Source organism: Camelina sativa, chromosome 14 (assembly GCF_030686135.1).
Source record: "Camelina sativa cultivar CO46 ecotype springtype chromosome 14, ASM3068613v1".
In the NCBI taxonomy this organism is placed as follows: domain Eukaryota; kingdom Viridiplantae; phylum Streptophyta; class Magnoliopsida; order Brassicales; family Brassicaceae; genus Camelina; species Camelina sativa.
In genome coordinates this window covers 27,391,065-27,416,804 of record NC_141893.1, presented here as the reverse complement: position 1 = coordinate 27,416,804, position 25,740 = coordinate 27,391,065, and the positions used below count along the sequence as shown (strand labels likewise).

At 39.0% G+C, this 25,740-nt stretch overlaps 5 protein-coding genes across 10 annotated transcripts; 2 read left to right on the top strand and 3 right to left on the bottom strand.

Annotated features, from left to right (window-relative positions):
• Window position 1: 1 nt before the first annotated feature.
• LOC104742319 (dolichol-phosphate mannose synthase subunit 3) lies at window positions 2-1,723 on the bottom strand. The gene is made up of 4 exons (XM_010463314.3): window positions 1,565-1,723; window positions 579-685; window positions 380-487; window positions 2-221 (listed from the first exon to the last, which is right to left on the bottom strand). The coding sequence occupies exons 2-4, from the start codon at window positions 678-680 to the stop codon at window positions 162-164; spliced, it is 270 nt and encodes an 89-aa protein (XP_010461616.1). The 5' UTR covers window positions 681-685; window positions 1,565-1,723; the 3' UTR covers window positions 2-161.
• Window positions 1,724-1,987: 264 nt separating this feature from the next.
• LOC109124606 (1-Cys peroxiredoxin PER1) lies at window positions 1,988-3,243 on the bottom strand. The gene is made up of 4 exons (XM_010463313.3): window positions 2,976-3,243; window positions 2,727-2,875; window positions 2,497-2,625; window positions 1,988-2,411 (listed from the first exon to the last, which is right to left on the bottom strand). The coding sequence occupies exons 1-4, from the start codon at window positions 3,091-3,093 to the stop codon at window positions 2,157-2,159; spliced, it is 651 nt and encodes a 216-aa protein (XP_010461615.2). The 5' UTR covers window positions 3,094-3,243; the 3' UTR covers window positions 1,988-2,156.
• A 277-nt stretch (window positions 3,244-3,520) lies between these two features.
• On the top strand, window positions 3,521-23,355 carry LOC104743939 (serine/threonine-protein phosphatase 7 long form homolog). Of its 5 annotated transcripts, none has more exons than XM_087483368.1 (14): window positions 3,521-3,674; window positions 4,142-4,243; window positions 4,341-4,426; window positions 17,408-17,515; window positions 17,600-18,357; window positions 18,440-18,527; window positions 18,600-19,034; window positions 19,108-19,258; window positions 19,467-20,050; window positions 20,162-20,689; window positions 20,857-20,991; window positions 21,118-21,225; window positions 21,304-22,455; window positions 22,970-23,355. In XM_087483368.1, exons 3-13 carry the CDS (start codon window positions 4,370-4,372, stop codon window positions 22,420-22,422), a joined length of 4,071 nt encoding a protein of 1,356 aa, XP_087339494.1. In that variant the 5' UTR covers window positions 3,521-3,674; window positions 4,142-4,243; window positions 4,341-4,369; the 3' UTR covers window positions 22,423-22,455; window positions 22,970-23,355. The 5 variants fall into 5 exon arrangements, with proteins under 5 accessions (XP_087339494.1, XP_087339493.1, XP_087339496.1 ...); XM_087483367.1 differs by lacking the exon at window positions 22,970-23,355 and adding an exon at window positions 22,707-22,946; XM_087483370.1 differs by lacking the exons at window positions 3,521-3,674; window positions 4,142-4,243; window positions 4,341-4,426 and adding an exon at window positions 15,243-16,923.
• Window positions 4,965-8,198, bottom strand: LOC147928696 (uncharacterized). Its single transcript, XM_087483372.1, has 9 exons — window positions 7,569-8,198; window positions 7,277-7,480; window positions 7,118-7,207; window positions 6,928-7,035; window positions 6,596-6,847; window positions 6,477-6,515; window positions 6,089-6,388; window positions 5,474-5,992; window positions 4,965-5,396 (listed from the first exon to the last, which is right to left on the bottom strand). Exons 1-9 carry the CDS (start codon window positions 8,058-8,060, stop codon window positions 5,121-5,123), a joined length of 2,280 nt encoding a protein of 759 aa, XP_087339498.1. The 5' UTR covers window positions 8,061-8,198; the 3' UTR covers window positions 4,965-5,120.
• Window positions 23,356-23,776: 421 nt separating the features above from the next.
• LOC104743938 (signal recognition particle subunit SRP54 2-like) lies at window positions 23,777-25,658 on the top strand. 2 transcript variants are annotated; one of them, XR_015579483.1, is made up of 4 exons: window positions 23,777-24,570; window positions 24,722-24,872; window positions 24,977-25,125; window positions 25,267-25,658. XR_015579483.1 is itself a non-coding variant. In XM_087483375.1 (4 exons), exons 1-3 carry the CDS (start codon window positions 24,019-24,021, stop codon window positions 24,733-24,735), a joined length of 498 nt encoding a protein of 165 aa, XP_087339501.1. In that variant the 5' UTR covers window positions 23,777-24,018; the 3' UTR covers window positions 24,736-24,872; window positions 24,977-25,658. The 2 variants fall into 2 exon arrangements, 1 of the variants encoding a protein (XP_087339501.1); XM_087483375.1 differs by having other exon boundaries at window positions 23,777-24,255; window positions 24,324-24,570; window positions 24,977-25,658.
• The last annotated feature ends 82 nt before the right edge of the window (window positions 25,659-25,740 follow it).

Below are 25,740 nucleotides of genomic sequence, written 5' to 3'. Positions count from 1 at the left end.
ATATGAAAATTGTTATACTTTTGCGATAGCGTTTGGATGCCTAAGCTCTTGCGTTCTACTTGTAGCTCAGAAACACTGTTTAAAATCAAATATCCAAACAGTACATTAAAGGTCTTTGTCAATAACAAAAACTATTTCTGAATGTTGGTCGTTATAAGCTGTCAGTCTGATCCAACATCGACCCCTTTGTGCTTGAAGAATTCTTTGGCCTCTGTGATATCCTGTAGCCAATGAAATAGCCAAAGGACACTGAATTAGCAAAAAAAATAAACGATGCCAACAATAAATAACGCTGGACTCTTATTCTTAATCCAAATTCAGCATAACGAAAATAAGACCAAGACCAAATTTGGCAAACAACTTTACTCATAAGTAGTACCTTCTGCAACAGAACTGCTTCTTGGGGGCATGTAGGAAATTGCATTAGGCCGACTCCAACCATTAATAGACCATAGCATCCGAGGGATACAACAAAGTAGATCGGTAGCTGTACGGTAACATTACCAAATCAGAACACAATCCTAATTTCAAAATAACAAAAAAAAATCAAAAGAAGGACAAAATTGTATGTTACTCACCAACCAAGTGTGGCTTCGAGGAATAATCGCAGCCTGCAAAAGACCAATCCAGAAGGCAGAGATTGCCGCCAGGAGGCTCAAGATCTTTACTATATGCTTCATTTGTCCTTGAAGTAAAAGATTATGTAAAAGAGTTTTAAGTATAGCAGCAAAAAGAAATACAGATATGATCACAACACTCTCCTAGAAGTTGTAGAGCATGTAAAATAAATCACTCAACGAGCCTACTAAAAAAGAACTAGTAAATCAGTGAACTACTCAAAATTTCGTAATTATCATGATCAGCAGACAACCATCAAGAGCAATCTATTACATCACAAACTCAAACCACATAAAAAGTATCGATCGTAGCAATAATTAGTTACTAGATGGAGTCTCAACAAAGCGAATGACTTTTCACGGTGCCATATGTTCACTAACACAAAGACGCGCGCATGGTTTCTAAACATCATTACGAAATCCAGCCGTCAATTTGTACCTCTACAACACTGACCTCTGACTGGGATAAACCAAAATGACTTCCCCAGTTTAGGAACTCAATTGATTAGAGAAACCTAAATCCTAAGTAAAATGACCTGCTAAGTAATTGAAAATCATCTGACTTGTAACACCATAACACACAATTTCCGATTTCTGATATTGATTAGATCCTATCCAAACTGATACAAAATCAATAACTTCCCACAGTTCATAAAGCCACACTTGAGGAACTCAAACCTTAATCCCAAGATTTGAAATTCTCTAATGCTGATCATGTAACATCATAGAAGGTAAAAAAAAAAAAATATCATAATAGTTCCTTAGCACTGAATTATCTTTACAGCACACCAGCATAGACACACACAAAATCACCGATTTCACGATAAATCCATGAGAAAGCCATTAGAAATTCGCAACAAACCGATCCAAAAAGAGATGTTCCTTCCTCTAAAGTAAATAAATCGATCCAACAAACAAAAAAACGACGACGAATAGAATAAACTCACAGTTGATCGATGAGATCCTAATCAGCGAATCGATGCAAATCAGTTGGAGAAGATCGATCGGAGCGTGAAGAACAACACAAGTAGTCGCCGCCGACGACGATGAATCAACGATCGTATAACAACCGGTGAATATGCAAATTAACTTTAGAATATATAAACGGTGTCGTATAGTCACTACTTTTATTTGATCCAATCCAATTTCGGTTCATACTATATCGGTTTGATACGGTTACAGATCGGTTATCTCTTTTAAGTTCGAATTAAATTTCAATTTGGATGTAAATTGAAAGTGCAGTAATTAGCATTTTCACAAACTCAATTCAATTTCCAAATATATAATTTGTTTAATTCTTGACCAAAATGGAAGATTGAACATTCGGTTTTCGAATCCAGTCCGACCAGTACTAAAAAGTCGTACTATCATAAAACAAACTAGATTTTGTTTTATTAATACAAAGGTCTGTTACACCTAGTAGCTGCAAACACATCATCATATACGTTACAAAACGTAATTATTTTCGTCAAACACGTAAAAAAGAACCTGATATTACACAGTACTCGTATTACGTTATTAGGCTTTTGTTTATATCTTTCAAGAGACCTCAGTGTGACGCAGATAGCCTTTCTTTGAGGGAAGATCGGCGGTCTTGAAACCCTGAGGAAACATCTTTTTGGCTTCTTCGTCCGACACGGCAGGCGAAATCACAACTGGTTCATGCGGTTTCCAGTTAACCGGAGTGGCGATCTTGTTATTGTGCTTCGACGCCATCAACAACGAGTCCAAAGCCCTCAGTACTTCATCCATGTTACGTCCCGTGGTCGACGGATACAAGAAGCTCAGCTTAATCTATATCACACAAATCAAACATCAACCAATATAAAATCAATAATCATACGTACATGCAAATAATATGTGAGAATGAGATTATTACCTTACTGTCAGGACCAACAATATGGAGGGCACGAGACGGTCCGTTCTCGATTGGATCAATCATGTTAAGCTGAGGAATGATCTCTTTGTTCGGGTCTGCGATTATCGGGTACTTCACCTTGCTTCCGTGCTATATTCCATATATGTAACAAATTAGTCACAACCCAAATATAGCTAACTAGATCAAAGATTAATTTAGTTTTGGTATGCATGCATATTTATAATATATACCGCAAAGGCTTCGATATCTTTGATCCAGTCTTTGTGGGACTGTACGTCGTCACAAGACAAACCAAGGAGCTTAACGCCTCTCTTCTCGAACTCATGAGCGTATTTAGCCATCGCACCGAGCTCCGTGGTACATACCGGCGTGAAATCCCCTATATATCCGCCGACAAAATTCAAGAATTGTAACAAAAATCATAAACCGGACTAAACCAGTTTAATCATGCCTAATCTATATACATTAAACGTATATACCGGGATGAGAGAAGAGGACGGTCCAAGAATCGGCGAAGTGGTCATGAAGCTTGAACTTGCCATGTGTCGTCTCCACTTCTAGGTTCGGCACTGTGTCTCCTAGTGTGATCCCTGGCATTTTTATCTAGATATATATAAATGACTATATATTTGTATTGATGTTAATGGATGTAGTAGTAAGGGGAGATTGAGCTGATGATCGGTTATATAGGAGATCACAAGCTGGTTAGGTTCGGCGATCAAAGTCAATAAAAAGAGAGAGAGAGACTTGATGATGTTCAAATGAGGTGCATGCAAAAGACCATCGCGTGGCGTCTTTGCGAATTGGGTTCACGCCACGTGTCTTGTACAATCTTCAAAGTTAAAATAAAAACAACTCTTTTCTGTTTCGAGAAAACTTCAACGCAGTTTGTTGTATCCTTTTTATTCCTTTACTCTCAAAAAGTTGTCGTCTTGTTTAGCTTCGTATGGGCCGAGACTATGGTTAACGGGCCCGTGGATAAGTTTATGACTAAGACGCCGTCGTTGCTTGAAAAGATTAGATCCTCGGACAGATCCTTCTATTAAGGGAAGGGGAGAAGAAAGGCTAAAAATCTGGAAGCTCTCTGTCTCTGTCTCTGTCTCTCTCCCGCTTAACGCTTCTCTTTGCTTATTACATTCTTCTTCCTCTGGTTCTTTTTTCACGGTCGCTTTTCTTTGGTACGTTCTCTCGATTCTAATCACGCGCACACACCCTTGTTTATGTTAACCGTGCCTTTCTCGAAAGTTTGGAACTTTTTATTGCTTTGGATTGTTTTTTTGGTTTCATGCTTCTTGTTTCTGGTCTTCGTGTCTTCGTACCAGTTTAGGGTTTGTTGTGTTCATATTAGGAACGTTATTAGAAGTTTTCATTTTTGAATTATTGCTACTCATAATATGAGCTTAAGAACATTGAAATATCAATATGAAGAAGAAGATTTTAGTACCTTTAGGATTGAGCTGCTAAATTGATCGGAACAGTAGCTACTCAAGAAGCTAAAATTCATTTCTAGTGACTCTTTAATTTGTCAAAATAATAGAGAAGTCAGAGAAGTTTTCAATTGAAACTATGTTTGTTGATTTTTCTTTATGTTGGATACTCATTTGATCATTGTATTGTTTTCCTGTGATATATTACGTAAATGGAGGTGCAAAATCTATTAAACTTTGATTTAGATCCTGGTCCAGTTGATCAATCTATATTGGTGTTGCAATATGAGCATAGGTCAGCTGCTATATGGGAAGACGAGGTTTGTACTAGCTACTAGTTAGCCATTTATCTTGTTTCTTGTTTTGCTTCCGGTGTTAAAATTGTTAAAATATTCGAGTCTTACTTCACATTTTCAGGTTCCCTCCCCGTGAACTGACATGTTGACATGTCGGATCCTGGTCCAGTTGATCAATCTATATTGGTGTGGCAACATGAGCATGAGGTTTGTACTAGTTAGTCCTTTTTCTTGTTTCTTGTTTTCCTTCTGGTGTTAAAATTATTTTCCTTTTTTCCTTCATAAATCACTACAACAAATATGCACATTGTTAACCAGAGAAAAACGCTATCATAGGTCTTTGATAGCGTTTTCATGAGCGTTGTTTTAGGGCACTGTTATTATATGTACCCCATATACAATAGCACTTATTACGTATGCTATGTTATAAAAATATAACATAGCTTTAAGAAATTGCTATATTATCAAGATCATAATTTTGAAAAAATTTATACAACATTTGTTTTTTCGTGCTATGTTATAGTTTTATAGCATAGCTCTAATAAACTGCTGTATTATCAAGATTATAATTTTGCAAAAATTTATACAATATTTAATTTTTCGTGCTATGTTATACATATCTAATATAGCTGTTGCGAAATGCTGTTTTATCTTGTTTACTGTGCTATGGTATATTCTTTTATCATAACGTTTACCTGTACTTTTATAGCATTTTCTGATATGTGATTATAGCACACATAACCTGTTTTATAAAATCTCATAAAATCTGATTAATAAACGTCTCAGATCCAAAATACATAACAAAAGTCTCAAGAACATCAGTTTACCATCAAAGTCTCAAGAACATCCAAAATAAACAAGCAATCTCAAGTACTTAACATTACACAATAAAACCATCAGTTTAAGACATAATGACCTTGTTCTCTGGCCAAGCAATGCAGGAGCTAAGTGCATCTTCAATAATCTCTATTTCATCGGATGGCCTCCAAACTTTTACATTTTTCACCTTCACAACATCTATCCACACTTTAACTGCATTAGAACCCAAGCGAGTAAAGTGAACCTTATGTTCTGGATCATTTGTTCCCCATCGTCCTTCAGCCACAACCCTATTCTTTTCAGTTAAATCCATCAACTTGCACTTCTTATTCTCCTTGGAAATAACTTTATTAATGCGCTGCCATGTTTACAATATAAACCATCAGTCATCATATAATTAACAAAAACAACTTCATAACATATGAAAACACTTACTGGAGACTTCCTGAGAGGAGACTGTGATGGTAAAGTATTCTTTATTGGTGATATTGGACCCGTTGCATCATCAACAGGAGACTCAGAACCAGATGCAGACTTAGAAGACATAGATGCAGATTTGGCCTGCGATGCAGCCTTTGAAGCTGTTGCTGAAGTTTTGGACTCTGTAGCAAACTTAGAAGCTGTGGCTGCAGACTTGGCCTTTGATGCAGACAAAGAAGCATGTGATGTAGCATTCTGACCAGTTGGAGTTGAGGGATTTTCAAAATCAACCTTACTCAGGGGCCAAGATACGTAAGCCATCAAACAGTCCTCAAGAAATGACATTTCAGCTGTAGGTCTCCATAGTGATGTATCAGGCTGCTTTACTGAATCCACAAATACTTTAACTGCTTTTGGTCCAAGAGGAATTCCGTTAACCAACGCACTTGGTTCTTGTGTCTCCCAACGCCCCTCAGCAACAATGACGTCACCCTTAGACAAATCCAATAGTTTACATTTGTTTCCTTGTATACCCTGTTAAACACAATCAGTAAACAAATCCAATATAATTAATTAGCATTATAGACAGGGGTAATACATTGCTAACACATTGCTAGAAATTATAAATACCATAGGGGCAATGTCTTCCATTTGGATGTTGTTGTCTACCAGTCTACACTTATCAGTTGGCCATGCGATTATATGTCCAACAGCTTCTTTCATATGAAAGATCTTTTGTGCAGGTCTCCATAGAAATGCATCTGGTTTATATGCAGCTTCAACTAACACTTTGAGATCATAAGGGCCAAGACGACAGTCATTCACTATGTCATCCGGATCAGAAGAAAGAATCCGACCCTCACCAACATTTTCATCAATGTCAGACCAATCAACAAACACACACTTAGGATGTGCTCTTTTGTTTACACTCTGCAACAATTTCATGAGCAACTAAGAATCATAAACGACACTAAGAAGAATCACTTAGCTGATATGAAAAGAAGTAAGAATATGTTACTCTTGCAGCTGAGTTTTCATCCATTTCAGCTTCTGGTCTCTGTAACATAAACAAAAATAACATCAATTTATATTACTCTAACTGGCTGATGAATAGTAGAGAACTCTTAAGTATCTAACCTGATTCTTGATTCTGCCAAGTTCACTTTCCAAGGCATTGACCTGTTTTACTAATTTTACTTGCCGCTCTTCCATTTCAGCCATACACTTGCTCTGCATTTGTAAACAAGCTAATTTGGTCTTACTCATGCCTCTACCCATTGCCCTCAGCCTACCAGAATTGTCAGGTCCTAAAAGCTTGGCGAGGTGATCTTCATCTGGATTTGTTAAAAATGCTGGAGCATCACTTCCACCAATTTCAGCTGCTTTTTGCTGAAAAACATAAAGACAGTTTCAGGTTTTACTAGTCGATAACACACTATTTACTGGTGTACAACTCTATTCAGACTTACAATCAAATCAGCTGCATTCGTATCTACTGGTGTACCATCCTTTTTGGTGCGAGACTTGATCCAAACATCTAGTCTTGTCACGCTGGAAGGATCTTCACTTTCAGCTTTCTGTTCCAGAAAACAAAATTTCAGTAACAGTACAAGCACTATGTATAATAATAAACAACATAGTTGTAGTATATATGCTTGCCATTTCTTCTGTTAGTCTGCTGATCCCTTTACGACTAGTGGTGTGAGGTATCTGATTCTTTCTTTTTGCTTTATATTTCTCACTCACGGCCTAATAATGAAACATGTTAATTACTAATCACCAATCAACTACTAAACAATTATAATCACAAGTAATTACCTTAAATGCAGCACTAGTTTTGAGTTTGACAAATTTTTGCCAATCAACAGGACCAATATTTGGTGGTCTCAAATTCATCCTCTCTTGGTTATTTGCAGCCAAATTTATAGCCTTCACCGTGACAGACTTGTGTGATCGCCACAAATGTCCCATCTGGTGAATCACAGATATCCTTTGCCAATCTTCATCAAGCTCAAACCTTGCCTGCATTCACTTACACTCACACCATAACTATAAAAGTAAACATGTTCAATTGAGAGACTTTTTAAAAACAAAAAAAAATTCTTGTTACCTGAACAGATCTCCAGAGAAGTGTTTTAAGATCTGGACTCACTTTCTTCCAGTTAGGTATGTTGATAGGGATGTGTTCTCGCATCAATGTCCCTACATATGATGCCAACTTGACTGACCCTGGACCAACCGCTACTCCAAGTACATTGTAATCAACTTTCACTCTAACAGATGGATCCTTGGCTAGGTTTTTCATCTTTGTTGGTCCTCGTTTTCTTTTACGCGTAGCAGGCTGCTCATGTTCTTCAGACAACACAAACTCTCCTACTGGTTCTTCTGGTTGCTGTTGAGTTTGTGGTTCTTCGGAATGATGCTCCTCTTCCTCCACATGCTGTTCTGTTGCTACAGGTTGGGCCTCCACATGCTGTTCTGTTGCTACAGGTTGGGCCTCCACAGTACAAATAAACTCAGGTTCGTCATCATCCTTAGACTTTCTCTTTCTTTTTCCTCCACCCTTCTTCCTCATCTTCATCGGATTCACTTTCATCATCATCACTGTCAAACACTGGTTCTTTATAGACAGTTCTCTTTCTCTTCATCCCAGCCTTTTTCACATTTCCGAAATCATTTTGGAAGTTTTTCAGATTCTGATGAACTTCATGACCAGTTAAAATTCTTGACTTTCTCCTATGCTCAACTTTTCCATCAAACCAAGTCTTCTTTTCCCTATATCTGTGTGTTGGAGCCAAACCTTTTCTATGACACATGTAGACATGTTTCCTGCTAAACTTCAACCACATACTATCAGTATTTTTCCCACACATAGGACATCCCATTTTACCTTTTACTTTACAACCAGCAAGATTTCCATACGCAGGAAAATCACTAATGGTCCAGAGAAGCATTGCCTTTAGAGTAAATGTACTTTTACTAAAAGCATCATACGTTAGCTCTCCATTCTTCCACAGATGATTCAAATCCTCAATAAGAGGTTCTAGGTAGACATCAATATTATTACCTGGTTGTTGTGGACCAGGAATCAATAATGTCAACATTATATTCTCCTTCTTCATACAAAGGTGAGGAGGCAAATTGTAGTTTACCAATAGCACAGGCCAGCTACTATAATTACTATTCTTCATGTTGAATGGATTAAATCCATCTGTGGACAGCCCAAGCCGTATGTTCCTTTCTTCAGCTGCAAATGAAGGATACTTCTCATTCATCTGAGCCCATGTAACAGAATCTACTGGATGTCGAAGTTTTCCATCAGTGCTCTTGTTAGTGTAATGCCACCGTAAGTCCTTAGCCATGTCCTCTGATCTGAACATTCTCTTCAGCCTTGGTATAATTGGAAAATATCTTAATACTTTCTGTGGGACACCTTTCTTTACCTCATTAGTCCGCTTATTAGTCTTCCACCGTGAAGCATTACATTTGGGACATTTATCAAGCTTCTTTAACTTCTTTCTGAAGAGGCAGCAATCATTAACACATGCGTCGATCTTTTCATATCCCATATGAAAGCTCTTTAAAAATTTCTTGACATCATACAATGATGTGTGAAAGACATTACCATCTGGCAACATGCTTGGCAATGTCTGAAGCAGTTCATTGAAGCTCTTATCCGACCAGCCATTATGTGTCTTAATCCTAAACAAAGTCACAATAGCCGATAACTTGCTGTGGTTTGAACAGCTAGGGTATAGTGGGGTTTCAGCATCCCGGATCTTTGCAAGGAACTCATCCTCTTGTTGGTCCTCACCCTCTGCAATCTCACTTAAGTCGCCCACAGGTTGGTCAGCTAAGTCACCTCTAAAAGCCAACTCTTGATCAAAAAATTCAGCAGCTTTATATAACTCAAAAACTTCCTCATTCCACTGAGTTGGTTTACTTTGAAATTCATCTACTGACTTCACATCTCCATGATGATACCAATCACTATGCACCTTGTATGCCTCATCCATCCCTCTTATTACAAAATGCTCAACCACAACACTGTTTAACTGTCGTACTACATTACGACAGTCTTTACAAGGACATATTATCATTTCTATGTCACCTAAAGCCGCAGACACATCCCTTACAAATTTCCAAGCTCCACTTTTATAACCAGGATCAGCTCTTCAATGGATAATTAAAGAAAAAAATCATAACTAAAAGAACATCTTAAAGTATCCAAACCCAAAATAAAACCTAATTATGAAATATAATTCCTTACCTGCATAGATGCACCCATGCCTTGTCCAACATTATATGTTATAATATAAATTTTAACCTTTATAGATAAAATAGAGATACATATTATACAAAGCTCACATTAAGCAACAATTCAGACAATACTGCACTACTTCAGACACATACAGATGCTCTTAAACCAATATCTAACTGTGTAAAATCTCACTAATCTAATCACTATTTATACGAATCAGACTCAAAGGACAAAACATAGCAATCACCAATATTCGTGTGTAATAATAATGTTTAACTATTGGTTGAGTGATACTAACCTGTTGTGTGAGTACAGAGAAATGAGAAGCTTCAGTTCCCCAACATTTCAATCACCAACACTTGGGAAAAAAAAAAAATCGTTCAGTTTATGAAGGCGCAAATACTCAAATCCAAAAGCTATTTTTGAGTCAAATCTGTAAATAATCGAACCCTAACAAAACAGATGGATTCGAAACTCCACATTCTCAAAATCTGTAAATAATCGAACCCTAAAAAACAGATAACGAAATAAATCTAGATAAATCGAACCCTAACAAAACAGATAACTAAATCTGACCCTTATCGAAATCAAAAGCTGTTTGAAATCACAAATAATCGAAACAAATAACGAAATTAGGAGGAAGAAGAAAGACATGCCTCAAAAATGGATTCGAGCTATCAATTGCGATGGATATGGAGATTTAGGGCGAAATTGGGGCTTTTCACAAACGGCGAAATTGGGGCTTTTCACAAACGGCGATAAAACTGAAGAATTGATAAGAAATTTAGAAGAATTTGAGCACACACAGAGAATTTAGAAGAAGAAATCTTCTTAGGTTGAGCTTAGGTTGTAACGAGAGAGAGAGAGAGAGTGTGTCGAGTTTTTGGGTTTTTTTTTTATTTGGCGATTAAGTGAATAATTTCACTAAGTATTGGCGGACAAAAGTCACTTTTGTTTCCCGCTACATAATTTTCCTATCATAGCGTTAATAAGATGCTATTAAAAAGTAAGCGAAAAAAAATCTCATCTTTCATAGCAGTGACGGAAAATGAGCTATATCCGTCTGCTATCAATGTACATATTTGTTGTAGTGAATCTTTGAGTCTTACTTCACATTTTTAGGTTCCTCCCCGTGAAGTGTCACACTAGGGCTTTTGTACTAGCTTTGATGAGTGGTTTCCTATACGGAGATAAGTCTAAACATGATGTGGCGCTGACGTTTCACCCTCTGCTAAGGGACTTTAATGAAGTGGCTAAACTTAGCTGGGGTATTGCTACCTTAGCACTTCTCTACAGAGAGCTGTGTCGGGCAAGTAAGAGGACTGTTTCTACCATTTGTGGTCCTCTTGTTCTGCTGCAGTTATGGGCATGGGAACGACTGCATGTTGGTCGTCCAGGAAGACTTAAAGATGTTGGTGCTTCTTATATGGATGGCATAGATGGTCCTTTACCAGATCCATTAGGCTGCATGTAGGTAAAATTGTATCGATGGGATATCCAAAATTGTATTGTAATACTAGTTTCCATAATTTAGGTAGATAATCAGGCAAACTTCTTTACTTTACATAATCCCCTGAATAATTCTATTTAAAATCCTTTGTTATTATTGATTTTGCAGTTCTATCAAACTCTAGTGTTATTGCGAACATGATTTTCCATATATTTAGTCACTAACAACAACTTTCAACAATTTTCCACACTTGAATATACATGTGGTGTTTTAACATGAGGTGTCTTGCTGGAGAACAGCCTCATAAGTGGGCTCAATACCTCGCTTAGGCAGAATTCTGTTACAACTCTTCATGATGACTCCATTTTAAGCAGTTGAATTCCTTTAGCGAGACGTCCAGAAACTTGAACTTGTCATGAAGCTTGAACTTATCATGTGTTGTCTCCACTTCTAGGTTCATCACCGTATCTTCTAGTGTGATCCCTAGCATTTTTATCTTTGATATATAAATGAATATATTTGTATTGATGTTAATGGATGTAGGAGTAAGGGAGAATTGAGTTGATGATCATTGATCAGTTACATTAGGAGATCACAAGCTAGTAAGGTTAGTGTTGAATCTAGAATTCACACAATGAATTTATTTGAGTGGGGGACAAATTCACTTAAAATCTCCCTCTAAAACAATGGATTAAAACTAGAAAATAAAGAGGGGTTTTGATCTCTTGAGAAAGAAGTTAGGGTTTTGCCCAAGAACAATGAAGAACTAGGGTTTTTGTATTAATTGCTGGATACTTTACAATGAGAGGATATCTCCCTATTTATATGAATACATTGATTATAAAATAAGTCTATTTTCCTTAAATCTCTGATCTTCAAATATGGTAAATTTCCTCTTCTGATGATCAAGTCGGGCTTAGGGGGCGGTCTCGGAGGTCGGTCAAGTGACTTCGCCGAACTTCTGCTTATAGGCCAGTTTAGCTAGCCCAAAAAGGGGGTCCCTCGGTTTAGTTAATGTGCAAAGTCTATTTGGTTTACCTTCGGTTTAGATCGGTATGTCGTGGGTGCTAAATCCCGCACCAACAATTAGTCCCCCCCCAGTTCGGTAGATTCGATTATCCATTCGAGTTTCCGAACTATAGGAAAAAATATTCGATCTAAACTTTAGGAAAACTGAATTCCGAGCACGCGAACTGATGTTGTGCGTCAGGACTCGTCGCCTCGTTAAAACCTTCTCCGGTAAACCACATGGGAGAAAACCCGAAGTAAGGAAAAAGAGTACGAGTCATGATCCTAACGTCTTTAGCGCCCTCATACAGACGGTCTCGTCGATGGTTGCCTTGGTTGCGTCGATCTCTCAGTCTTCTTGGAAGAATTGTTTTTGCAAGAAATAAAGTTTTCACTCTATTCGGAATTTTACACGAGGTGGGACGTCTCCCGGCTTACATCGAGTAATCCTTATTGGGTAATTTAACCCAAGCGTACATGCGCTTTGGCGGAGGGTGAAGTACGGGACTTCGGCTTACCTCCTTTGTTCCAGTTTGGAAGTCGGACGGCGAAATTTAAAACTCTTGGTTCGGCTTACATATCCGTCCAAACCGGAACTTGCGAAACAATTCAAAAAAGAATTCTCTGGGTTCGGCTTATCTCTCGTCAGAGAGTTTGAGGTGCGAAATAAAAACTCTGGGTTCGGCTTATTCCTCGATTAAAAGTTTGAAGGGAGCGAGATACTGGGCTCGGCTTATTCCCCTTTTAAAAGTTTGAGGGGAGCGAGATACTGGGCTCGGCTTATTCCCCTTTTAAAAGTTTGAGGGGAGCGAGATACTGGGCTCGGCTTATTCCCCTTTTGCGGTTTGACGCGAGTCGAGCATCTGGCCAGGATGTCGAAAGATTTTGTATGACTCACAAAGATTCAAACAGAACTGAAGCTATTTGATGATGAACTGAAATCGAAGTTGTATGCAGACGAGCTGAAACTGAACTAGTCTGAAGACAAACTGAAACTGAAACTGTCTAAAGACGGATTGAAAATGGAGCTGTCCGAAGAAAAACTAAAACTAGAGCTATCCGAAGTTGAACTGAAGTCGAAGCTGCCTGCAGACGAAATGAAACTGAAGCTGTCTGAACACAAACTGAATTTGAAGTTGTCTGAGGATGAACTGAAACTGAAGTTGTGAGAAGATGACCTGAAAAGTTGTCCGAAGGACGAACTGAGAAGTTGTCCGAAGGATGAACTGAAAAGTTTTCTGAAGGACGAACTGAGGAGCTGTCTGAAGGACGAACTGAGAAGTTGTCCGAAGGACGAACTGAGAAGTTGTCCAAAGGACGAATTGAGAAGTTGTCCGAAGGACGAACTGAGACTCAAGTTGCCCGAAGGACGAACTGAAAATGTCCGTTTAAAAGGATGTTCATTCTTGATTTGCAAGCGTGGAGCCCGGCTTTTAGCACTAATGAGTTCGAAGTTCCGAACTGAGGTTATACGAGGCATGGCTCGGCTTTTTTTTTTTTTTTTTTTTTTAAGAACTAACGAGTTCGTAACTGGTCCCCTTTTTTTTTATAAGCAAGGCATGGCTCCGCTTTTTGGGACGAGTTACAAAAATCCCATTGATAAGCTGTAGTGAGCTGTTGAGAGCTGAAGATAATTTCCAAAGAGGAGTAGAAAGGTATCGATTAATTTACCGTTGGTTGTGACTGTTTTCTCCATTGTTCGTCCAAGCGTCTTGAGATAATGAAGTTTATGATTTTGCTAGTAATATGAAGATGTAGCGATAGCTTTCTCATGAATTACGAGGCTGAAACAAGGTCGATCTTGTTGCGAAGGTAAGCCTCGTTGCTTTGGATTGATATGTAGATGGACTACAGGTTTCATCGAGATTGCTCGAAATTAGCCATGAAGTAGGGCGAACTGATAAGGTGGATCTGCTTCCTCTTTTTTTTTCTGGGTTTCGGGCTGAATGTTCCTGTTCCAGAAATACGGTGATATCTTTCGCGAGGAATAGCCAATCAACTCGAAGTTTGTCTTGTTAGAAAGATAAGCTTCAGGGCTTCAATTTGATATGTAGATCGGCGTCTGGGTCGTTCTAGAACGATAGAAAAATGCTTCCGAAGTCGATTCTCTTGAAAGGTCGGATCTGTGATTTTAGGGTTTCGATAGATCACACCAGTTGAGGGAATTCTGTGATATATTTCTTGAAACAGCTCGGATTGAGGCAAGGTCGATCTCTTTAGAGACATAAGACTCGGGGCTTAAGATGTATATGCATTACGACACCTGGTTCTTTCTAGATCAATGGGAAACGTTGCTAAAAGTCGGTTTGCTTTCGCAAGTCGATAGAGTTCTGACAGATTACACCTGTTGAGGGAAATTTGTGATAAATTTCTTGAAACAGCTCGGCTCCAGGCAAGGTCGGTCTCATAAGAGATGAGACTCGGAGCTTCAAACTGATATGCAGATCGACTACATATTCTATATTGATTGCTGGGAATATCGTCATGATGTAAGACGATCTGACAATTGCGGACAGGCCGCATCTGCTCAAGCAAATTGGTCGTAAGTTGAGATACAGAGCACCGATTGAGGCGTAGTCGATCTTGTTAGAAAGCTAAGTCTCGGAGCTTCAAGTTTATATGTATCTCGATTCTTGTTTCATTCTAGATGGGCGGCGAACTACTTTTCAAGTCATGACGGAGAACTGATAGCTAGACTTTCGACCAAGATGCGTCAGTTCGGAAGTAGGGTGATTAATTTCGGTAGACACTTCGGACTGAGTTGAGATTGGCTTTGTTGGGAAGATAAACCTCTTAGCTTCAGAATGATATATATACCGGTTCTAGGTTCCATCTAGATCGGTGGCAAACTGCTCTCCAAGTCGGGATGACGAACTGACAGCTATAGTTTGAACAGGATGCGTCAGTTCGGAAATAGGGCGATAACTTTCGATAGACACTTTGGATTGGGTTGAGGTCGCCTTCTCCGGAAAGTTGACTCTAAGGCCTATCTGTGGATGGGTTGTGCGTAATCTGGGTCATAGTAATTTGTTGGGAAATCGATCCCGAAGATTGCCTGGTGCGATGAAGACGGATCTGTGTTTTAACAGATTGTGTATGCTGCAAACAAACGGTGATATTTTTCGGCAAACATGTCCAATCAATATGAAACCGGTTTCTATGGAAAGATGATTCTCGGGGCGATATATGAGTAGGCTATTCATAACCCAGTTCGGTGGAGTCGGCTGGTAAATTGTCTCAGAGATCGACTGGTCGGGACCCGTCAGATCTATACTAATTTCGACATATAGAATATGCGGCAGTGAGAGGGCGATATCTTTCTGAAGAAAACTCCGATTAAAACGAAATTGAGTTCTATGAAAAGCTTATTTTCAGGGAAATCCATAGATAAGTTATTCACGACCTGATTCGTTGTACGCCTCCGGAAAATTGATTCCGAGGCTGGCTGGTTGAAAGCAAACGAATCTTTATTTGAAGGATAAAGCATGTTGCAGAGAAACTGCAATATCATTCAGACGAGAGCTCGGATTGGAACGAAATCTAGTTCCACGGAAAGCTACTGTTCGGGGCAATCCGTAGATAGGTTACTCGTCTTCTAGTTCGTCGGGAACTGCCGGGAACTCGCCTTGCAAGGAGGCAGTTCGGATGGTTGAACTTGATCTTCTGGTTTGTCTTAGGTTTGGTAGTAGAGAGAGGAAACGTAGAACTTGTGTAAGACTTCCCACAGACGGCGCTAATTGTTGAATCTAGAATTCACACAATGAATTTGTTTGAGTGGGGGACAAATTCACTTAAGATCTCCCTCTAAAACAATAGATTAAAACTAGAAAATAAAGAGGGGTTTTGATCTCTTGAGAAAGAAGTTATGGTTTTGCCCAAGAACAATGAAGAACTAGGGTTTTTGTATTAATTGCTGGATACTTTACAATGAGAGGATATCTCCCTATTTATATGAATACATTGATTATAAAATAAGTCTATTTTCCTTAAATCTCTGATCTTCAAATATGGTAAATTTCCTCTTCTGATGATCAAGTCGGGCTTAGGGGGCGGTCTCGGAGGTCGGTCAAGTGACTTCGCTGAGCTTCTGCTTATAGGCCAGTTTAGCTAGCCCAAAAAGGGGGTCCCTCGGTTTAGTTAATGTGCAAAGTCTATTTGATTTACCTTTGGTTTAGATCGGTATGTCGTGGGTGCTAAATCCCGCACCAACAATTAGGCTATCAAAAGAGAGAGAGACTTGGTAAATAAGTTCAAATGAGGTGCATGCAAAAGAGCATCGCGTGGTGTCTTTACGAATTGGATTCACGCCACGTGTCTTGTACAATCTTTTTTGTTTCGAGTAAACTTCAACGCAGCACGAACGATGATGCCTAGAGAGGGACTCGAGTGTTTGTATCCTTTTTTACATTTTACAATCAGAACGTTGTCGTGTTGTTTAGCTTCGTATGGGCCGAGACTATGGTTAACGGGCCCGTGGATAAGTTTTTGATTAAAACGATGTCGTTGCTTGGAAAAGATTAGATCCTCGGACAGACCTAGAAGGATCAGAATTTCTTAAACGTTTTTGGTTAAGAAGGGAAGGGAAGAAAGGCGAAAACTTCTGTCGGATCTGGAAGCTCTCTCTCTTTCTGTCTCTGTGTCTCTCTCTCCCGCTTAACGCTTCTCTTTGCTTATTATTACAATTCTTGTTCCTCTGGTTCTTTTTCCAAACGTCTCTTTTTGTTTGATCACGGACGCTTTTCTTTGGTACGTTCTCTTGATTCTTCTAATCACACACCCACACACTTGTTTATGTTAATCGTGCCTTTCTCGAAAGTTTGGCACTTTTTTTGTTTTAGATTGTTTTTTGTGGTTTCTTGTTTCTTGTTTCTGTTCTTCGTGTCTGTGTCCACGAGTAATTAAGCTTTGTGGGATAATTTGTGTTTCGTACCAGTTTTAGGGTTTGTTGTGTTCTTATTAGGAACGTAATTAGAAGTTTTCATTTTTGAATTATTCTTAAGAACATTGAAATAACAATAGGAAGAAGAAAATCTTGGGATCTTTTAGGATTGAGCTGCTTAAATTGATTCTCTAGTAGCTGAACTTCATTTCTAGTGACTCTTTAATTTGTCAAAATGCTAGAGAAGTCAGAAAAGTTTTCAATTGAAACTATGATTGTTGAGTTTTTTTTTTTTTATGTTGTATCTACATTTGATCATTGTATTGTTGTTCCTGTGATATATTAATGTAGATGGAGGTGCAAAGTCTCTTAAACTTTGATTTGGATCCTGGTCCAGTTGATCAATCTATATTGGTGTGGCAACATGAGCATAGGTCAGCTGCTATATGGGAAGATGAGGTTTGTACTACTAGTTAGCCATTTATCTTGTTTCTTGTTTTGCTTCCGGTGTTAAAATCTTCCAGTCTTACTTCACATTTTCAGGTTCCTCCCCGTGAACTGACATGTCGGCACAAATTATTGGGGATGCGAGATTGGCCTCTGGACCCTCTTGTGTGTCAGAAATTGATCGAGTTTGGTCTGTATGGAGTGTACAAGGTTGCGTTTATACAACTTGATTATGCTCTGATTACAGCTTTGGTGGAGAGGTGGAGACCTGAAACGCATACTTTTCATCTTCCTGCTGGAGAGATCACAGTGACTTTACAAGATGTTAATATATTGTTGGGTCTCCGTGTGGATGGACCTGCAGTAACTGGTAGTACAAAATGCAGCTGGGCTGATTTATGTGAGGACCTGCTAGGTCAGAGGCCAGGTCCCAAGGATCTACATGGTTCTCACGTGTCCCTATCATGGCTGCGTGATCATTTTCGGAATTTACCTGCCAACCCTGATGAAGCCACGTTGAAGTGTCACACTAGGGCTTTTGTATTAGCTTTGATGAGTGGTTTCCTATACGGAGATAAGTCTAAACATGATGTGGCGCTGACGTTTCTCCCTCTGCTAAGGGACTTTGGTGAAGTGGCTAAACTTAGCTGGGGTAGTGCTACCTTAGCACTTCTCTACAGAGAGCTGTGTCGGGCAAGTAAGAGGACTGTTTCTACCATTTGTGGCCCTCTTGTTCTGCTGCAGTTATGGGCATGGGAACGACTGCATGTTGGTCGTCCAGGAAGACTTAAAGATGTTGGTGCTTCTTATATGGATGGCATAGATGGTCCTCTACCAGATCCATTAGGCTGTAGGTAAATTAAATTTATCATGTTCTGTTGTTCTTACAAGTTTAATTTCAATTTTGGTTTGCTTATGAAACTTCTTGAATGCTAGGTGGAGGGCTTCTCTGAGTCATAAAGAGAATCCTCGCGGAGGACTGGACTTTTACAGGGACCAGTTTGACCAGCAGAAAGATGAGCAGGTATAAAATAATGCTTTAGATGACCGAGCTTTGATTGCTGAAAAATTACAGACCAGATCTTTTATGATATAGGTTATATGGCAGCCTTACACTCCAGATCTTCTAGCAAAGATTCCTCTTATATGTCTTAGTGGTCAGAACATATGGCGAACTGTTGCACCACTGATTTGTTTTGATGTTGTCGAATGGCATCGTCCTGATCGGGTACTTAGACAGTTTGGTCTTCACCAAACAATACCAGCACCTTGTGATAATGAAAAAGCTCTTCATGCTATTGACAAAAGAGGTAAATCAGAATATGACTGGTCAGCACGTCATAGTCGACATATTGAACTGTGGGAGGCACGTGAGTCGTCTGTTGTTTCCGGTGAGCCAGAGTGTAGCCCAATGGACTATAATGATCCTTATATGGAGTGGTACCGCAGAATTACTAGAAGAATTATTAGTCCTATGAACGAGAGGCGCCCTGGGCAGTTTCTACCCACTGGTTTTGCTTTCCAAGTGCTTGTAAGTTTATGGTCAACATCATAATTCTCTGGTTTCGACTTACTTAAACTTAATAGCCAATATAAAATTACAGGTTCAGAGGGTTGCAGCCATTCATTCCCGATCTAAGGCTTCACTTGAGGAGGAACTTACTGTTGACACTGCAAGGCAGACATTACAAGATATCGTTGATATGTGTGCAGGCGCCCTTCAACTCAATGCGCCTTTAGGCTCATTATCTAATGGTAGGATTTCATAAAAATCATCAGAATAAATTTTAGGGTACAATTCCTTTTTATAGTGATTTTTCTACTTAAACTTTCGGTGGCTTGGTGATGTATTAGCTGTAACCAATACAAGAAATGAATTGACAATAGAGTTATGGATATCCTAGTTAATTAACCAGTTTTGTCGAGACTTGTCTTTTTAACTTTCGTAATTCCTTTGTTATAGGCACTGTTGCTCAAGCTCCAACTTCAGAACCATTTTTTATGTTACCTCAACCTATGCCTACAATAATATCCCGAAAGACGATGTCTAGAGAAATGGTATGCGTACCTTTGAATGAAATGGAGATCGATGATGGTCTCTCAGTGGAACATTTGGAAATGATGCCACCTATTCAGGATATAGGATGTGAGCAGTCTTTACCATCAGTTTCCCAGAAACCTCTTTTCTGGCCGTCAGGAGGGAAGCTTACTTTCAGTTGGATTTGTGATGTAATGTTGGGGTTTGATTGGTCGTCGAGGAATGTCCCACCTTGTGAATTTTCAAGTGTTCTGCCTTTTCATGTCTTGGATGAGCTGGTTCTCTCTGCTTCCAAAATCCTGAAAAAAGAGCCAAACTGCGTTAGGATTGAGAGTGACAAAGCAAAGGTCGTTGTGGTTGGAGATCTACATGGGCAGCTACATGATTTGTTGTTCCTCATGCAGGATGCAGGATTCCCGAATGGTGATCAGTTCTATGTGTTCAATGGGAATTATGTAAACAAAGGAGCGTGGGGTTTAGAAACCTTTTTGCTTCTTTTATCATGGAAGGTAATCTTATTATCTTTTAATTTGTGTCTTTGGAGCATAATCTGCTATTATAGAGCTAGACCAGTCATGCCACAACACATTTTAATAGCAGGCGCTTCATCTTTTTGCTAGGTGTTACTACCAGAAAGAGTATATCTTCTACGTGGCGGTCACGAGAGCGGAAGTTGTTCATCACTGTATGGATTTAAAAATGAAGTGCTAACCAAGTATGGTGATAAAGGAGCTTCTGTCTACAAGAAGTGCTTGGAATGCTTTCAGTTACTTCCTTTGGCTTCTGTGATTGCTGGGAAGGTATTCACAGCTCATGGAGGTCTTTTTCGTGATGTATCAAGATTTCTCTCGAACAAGCAAGAACGAAGCAGAAAACGCAAGCGAGCTCAGGAAAAACAAACAGATGATAGTGTCCTTGAGACTGAAAACAGATCAGAGTCCTTGTCTCTTGGCTCGTTGAAGGATTTATTGAAAGTTAAAAGGCGTGTTATAGATCCTCCTACTGGAGGTTCAAATTTGATTCCTGGTGACATTCTTTGGTCAGATCCATCACAAGACAACGGCCTCTTTCCTAACAAAGAGAGAGGGATCGGTTTGTTATGGGGTCCTGATTGCACCGCAAAGTTCCTACAAGACAATGATCTAAAGGTTAGATTGATTAGTTTAGTATATATAATAAATTGTCAGAAAGATTGCAGCTATAAGCATTGAGAATTAGATAGCAGAACTGAGTGGGGAATCAACCAAATGCGTTAAAGATATAATCAGAACAATTTCGTTATTCAGCTTCACGATGTTATTTCTTTGTATGGCAGTTGATCATCAGAGGGAAGGGATCCCCTGACGAAAGGGCTAAACGAGATGATCTTGCACCAATGGACGGAGGATATGCAAAAGACCATGAAGGGCTTATAACTTTGTTCAGTGCTCCTGATCATCCTCAGTTTCAGGTATGGTCTATCTGATATTCGTATTGGCTATCTTCAACCTGTAGTAAGCTCTTCAACAAAACGGCTAATAGAATATCTCATATCTTCTTGATGTTGTATGTGTTGTATCTGTTGTCTCGTATGCAGAACACAGAGGAGAGACACAACAACAAAGCAGCTTACATAATTTTACAAATCCCCGAATGTGAGGAGCTTAAATTTCAACCGCTTGAAGCAGTATCTCCGAGACCAAAGGTAGTTCTACAGTTAATTACGAGAATCCTAATTTTAATATCTCTTAATTTTATTCTTGATATGTTCTGACATCCGCAGGCTGAGGCGTACTACGATTATAGAAGCCTGATTCATTCACCCAGCAATTTAGTACACAATATTACTAATTCTGTTGACTCACCTTCCACCGCGCCTCATGACAAAGATAGTTTAATATCTTCTGAAAATATGGAATATAAGTCCATGGATCTCTCTGAACAGATGGAAGTGGATGAAAGAGATGATGTCGATTCCAAGTGCTCAGAATCTAGAACTGATGAAGTTACAGCTTTTGGATCTCTAGCCTCTAGTGATAAAGATATGGTTGATTCTTCAGAGAATACTGAAAATGGTTCCAAAGAAGCTGACCATTCCGAATCTTGTACTCTTAAAGTTACTGATCTGGAACCGCAGTCAGCTTGTGATCTGTATGTGCCTGATTCTGGAGAATTCCTAGAAACTCGGACAGAAAAGGTTGCGGATATTGAACCAATGTCAGTTGATGAAATTGCTGGTGAGTCTGAATCCAGAGTTGGAGAAGTAAATGACGTAGAAGCCTGTAACATTACTAAGATTTCAGAAGAGAAAGCAGAAGAAGGAAGGAGAAGCGAGTCACTTGAGGCGCCAAATAATGTAATAAGTAAAGAAAAGCCTCGTGATGCCAAACCAAGAGTAGATGACCGTAGCACCACTGGTGATGCTGGAGTAGAATTGGAAATTACATATGATGAGAAACTGGATAGTACAGCAACTGAGATCATAGGGAACGGTACAGCTGAGGGAAACAGAGAGATAGCCACTGATGGTACTGAGAAGTCGGAACGTTCAACCAGCAAACTCAATAATGCAGTGCCCGGTGAAGAAGATATGGATGATTCTGATCTGGGGACTGTAAATGGTGGCTTATCGAAATGTCTAACAAGCAAGCCAGTGGTGGGTCATGACAAGTTTACAAATGTTACGAAATCTTCTCATAATAAGGATTATGGAGAGTCTGCAGATAAGCCAGAGAGAGTAGTCAAACTGGTTACCTATTCTAAGCGTAAGTTAGCTGACAAAAAACACATGGTTGATTCTAATGAAGACTCCCAACAGAAGGTTAATAATAATGCTGTTGATACTAAAACTAAGGGTTCTCTTGACAAGTCGTACTCGGCTCCAAAAGATATGGAATCATGAAATGCGGTTCTACTGGTCTCCTTTCCAACTGAGGTAAAATATAATCTCTCATCTAAACTTATCTAGGCTTACAAACACCCTTAGCATTACTACTTATTCCCTTTATAAAGAACACCATTTCGTTTATACTTTTTTGGTTTTCTTGATTCGATTTAAGTGGGTTCTCTGGTTAATTCATGTCCAACACATGCATCTTCTTACCATGAGCAAAACTTACAAATGTTGATACACAAATACATACGCTTTTATCGCACATTTTGAGTTATCTCTTGATTGACTTGCAGAGATGATGAATAGCTAAATCGCTTTGGATATGTCCTTCAAAGCCAATGTACAGTGGTCATAATAGCCTAGCTGGTCAAATCCGTTTTAACCGGATCCGGTTAGCTAATTTAAGCTTCGATGTTAGAGTTTGATTAGTGGATATTGTGTAAACCTCATTCTCTTTTTCTTGAATATACCTTTTTCTTGAATATACCTTTCTCAGTCAAAATTTATGTTATTATGTAGTTTAACTAAATAAACTGTCTTTCATGTTTCATCATAGAACTAGAAAACGGTAAATTGTTTGCGATGGGTATTATCAACTTTACAAAGTGTTGGTGCGGGATTCAGCACCCCCGACATACCGAGCTAAACCAGAAATACTAATTGATTAGTTAACCGGGAAACCGGTTAAGGGCTCGATTAGGTCAACAAGAAGTCAGTTCGGCCAAAGTGAAGCCTTGAAGAAGAAGGAGCCGACTTCCACTTCGGAACGGCGGCCGACTGAAGCAATGAGGCAGTTTTCCATATTTCACTTCGTCCGATAAGGAAAGTTAATATATTGTAATCTTAGAACATGTATAGACTTCTCCATTGTAAGGCATCCAGAATCGAATACAATAATCGAGTTCTCCTCTTGTTCTTAGCAATAAACCCTAATTCTTTTGAGTTCTACTTCTTTACTTTTAATTCCAAGGCTTAGATCTACTTTCTAGAGAGATAACTCTATTGAATTTGTTTCCCCCTTAAACATTACACAAAGGTAAAATTGGCACGGCGCAGTCGTGGTTTTGGTCAACGACAAGGGTAATATCGACTTTGAAAGGAGAAGTCAATGACTAAATTCATCAGTTGAAAGGCAGCGTATTAGCATCGTGATGATGATGGATAGAGAGAGTAAGAGATTGAAGAAGATAAATTGTGTTTGTGATTGATGATTAGCTTTCTGAGACAGAGAAACCAAGAAGAACGTACAGTGTTTTGCTAAACCAAAGGGATAAACCAAAATAAAACCAGAAATTGACCAAAGCTTATTAAACCAGAAATTGACCAAAGCTTATTAAACCAGACAAAGCTTAGTAAGCCAATTAATCGAAACTGTGAACCAGAGAATCCTGTCACACGTCCTCAAGCCCCTTCTCTCAATCTAGGGTTCGGGTTTCGATTCTGCAATTTTATTTTGTTCAACTCATGCTGCTAAGCCTCTCTTCGTAAGCCTTGTTCTCTATCCCCTCTTGAAGCCTCCCTTTCTTCCTCTTCTTCTTTTGAACTCGAACAACAACTTCGTAGGCTAAGCATGTCGTGATATTCCCAACTTGGACGAATAAGGGGATGGTGTTAGTTGGTCCCAGTCCCACAGATCAGATAAGCCACTCGATGCAGCGGATGCACAACGCCACTGTCTTAGATGAGGTCACTCTGAAAATATGCTTGATCAAGATCTCACGTGCTCTGCTTGATGCCGACGTTCCTAGAGTGCTCGTGGATAATATGGAGAGAAATATCCAGAAATTTATCAACGACGACCTTCCTCATGGATGCAGCAAAGCCGGAAAAACCATTCAGCGAGTGAGTCAGTGCTGCTACTCACAGAACACTAGTGTGTGTTTTTTTTTGTTGCTAATTCGGTTCTTCAGGCTGCCTTCAGTGAGATATGCAAGATGTTAGATCCTGGAAAATCTGGACTTGTCCTGCACACGAGTGTAGTTATGTTTATCGGATTACATGGTTCTGAAAAAGAAGCCGTGTGTGTCAATTATGTTCGTTACCACCGACAAAAGAGCTTCAACCCAGCTTTAGTTTCTGCTGACACTTTCACCCCCGGTGCATTGGATCGACTCAAGAACTTGGATGCCCAACATGGACACTCCCGGTTTACGGAAGGTACAAAAAAAACTAAGTCATGGTCATCCGTTTTTGGCTTGGTTTGGTTCAGTTCATTTTTTATGTCTACCCTATTAGAGATATATTACTTTCTAGCTAAAACACTTTCTAAATTCGCCTACTTTGTTGAACAATTGCTTTTAATTTTCAGCTACATGGAGTTAGACCCTACGAAGGTTGCGAGCGAAGGAATTGAAATGTTCAGAAGGGGGAATCGTAATCTCATAATTGTAGACACCAATAGCCGCCACAAACACTATACTTCATTGTTTGAAGAAATGAGCCAAATTGCCAAAACAATGGTTGTGTTTTTTTTATTTATGCTTGGTAGTTTCTTAGATTTTTGTTTTTGTTTGTTTGGTATGGTGTGCTAACAAAACGTGTGGGCCTTTTTCCATCTTAACAGAAACCAGACCTTGTTATATTGGTCATTGATAGTCGTATTGGTCAAGCTGCATCTGTTCAAGCTCAAGCATTCAAGCAAAGTTTTCAGGCTGGAGCTGTCATTCTCACTCATTTAATAGGCAACACAAAGGCCTGTGGTGCTCTCAGCTCGTTAGTTTTCCAATAATGAAGCTTCAGACCTTATTTTACATTTTTCTAATTTTGATAACAAAAAAAAAAATTCTTGTCACAGATTTGAATCTGACAACTAGATGTTAATTGTTTTTTTTCCCCCTCATGCATGTTGTTAAGTGTCGCAGCGGCGAGGTGTCCCATTTTCTTAACCGAAACAGAAGAGAAGGAAGGAGATATTTAAAGTATTTAATGTTAAACAATTCGTTGCGCGTCTCTCATGGAAGAAACTTTCCCGTAAGCCCACGAAGCTCGAGGTGACGTGTTCGATGGATAATCTGCAGCGTCTGATGAGGAACAGCCTCATGGGTCTTTTTTTAGTTTTATTTTTTTGGTTTTTGATTCCAACTGAAGGAGAAGATTAGGATTAGTAACCCAACAGTTTTCTCTATATTCCATTTAGTTTTCGGTTAGCTCATGCATGTTGGTTTTATTGGGTCTGAGTTGGTTTACACTTTTCGATATTGTATTTTTACGAGTAAAAGAAAAGGAAGAAATAGAATTAACTAGAATAACATCTACTTTTTAACTTCGAAAAATATTTTTTTATAAAACTTGGTTAAAAAGCAACTTATTACGAAACTACCATTACAA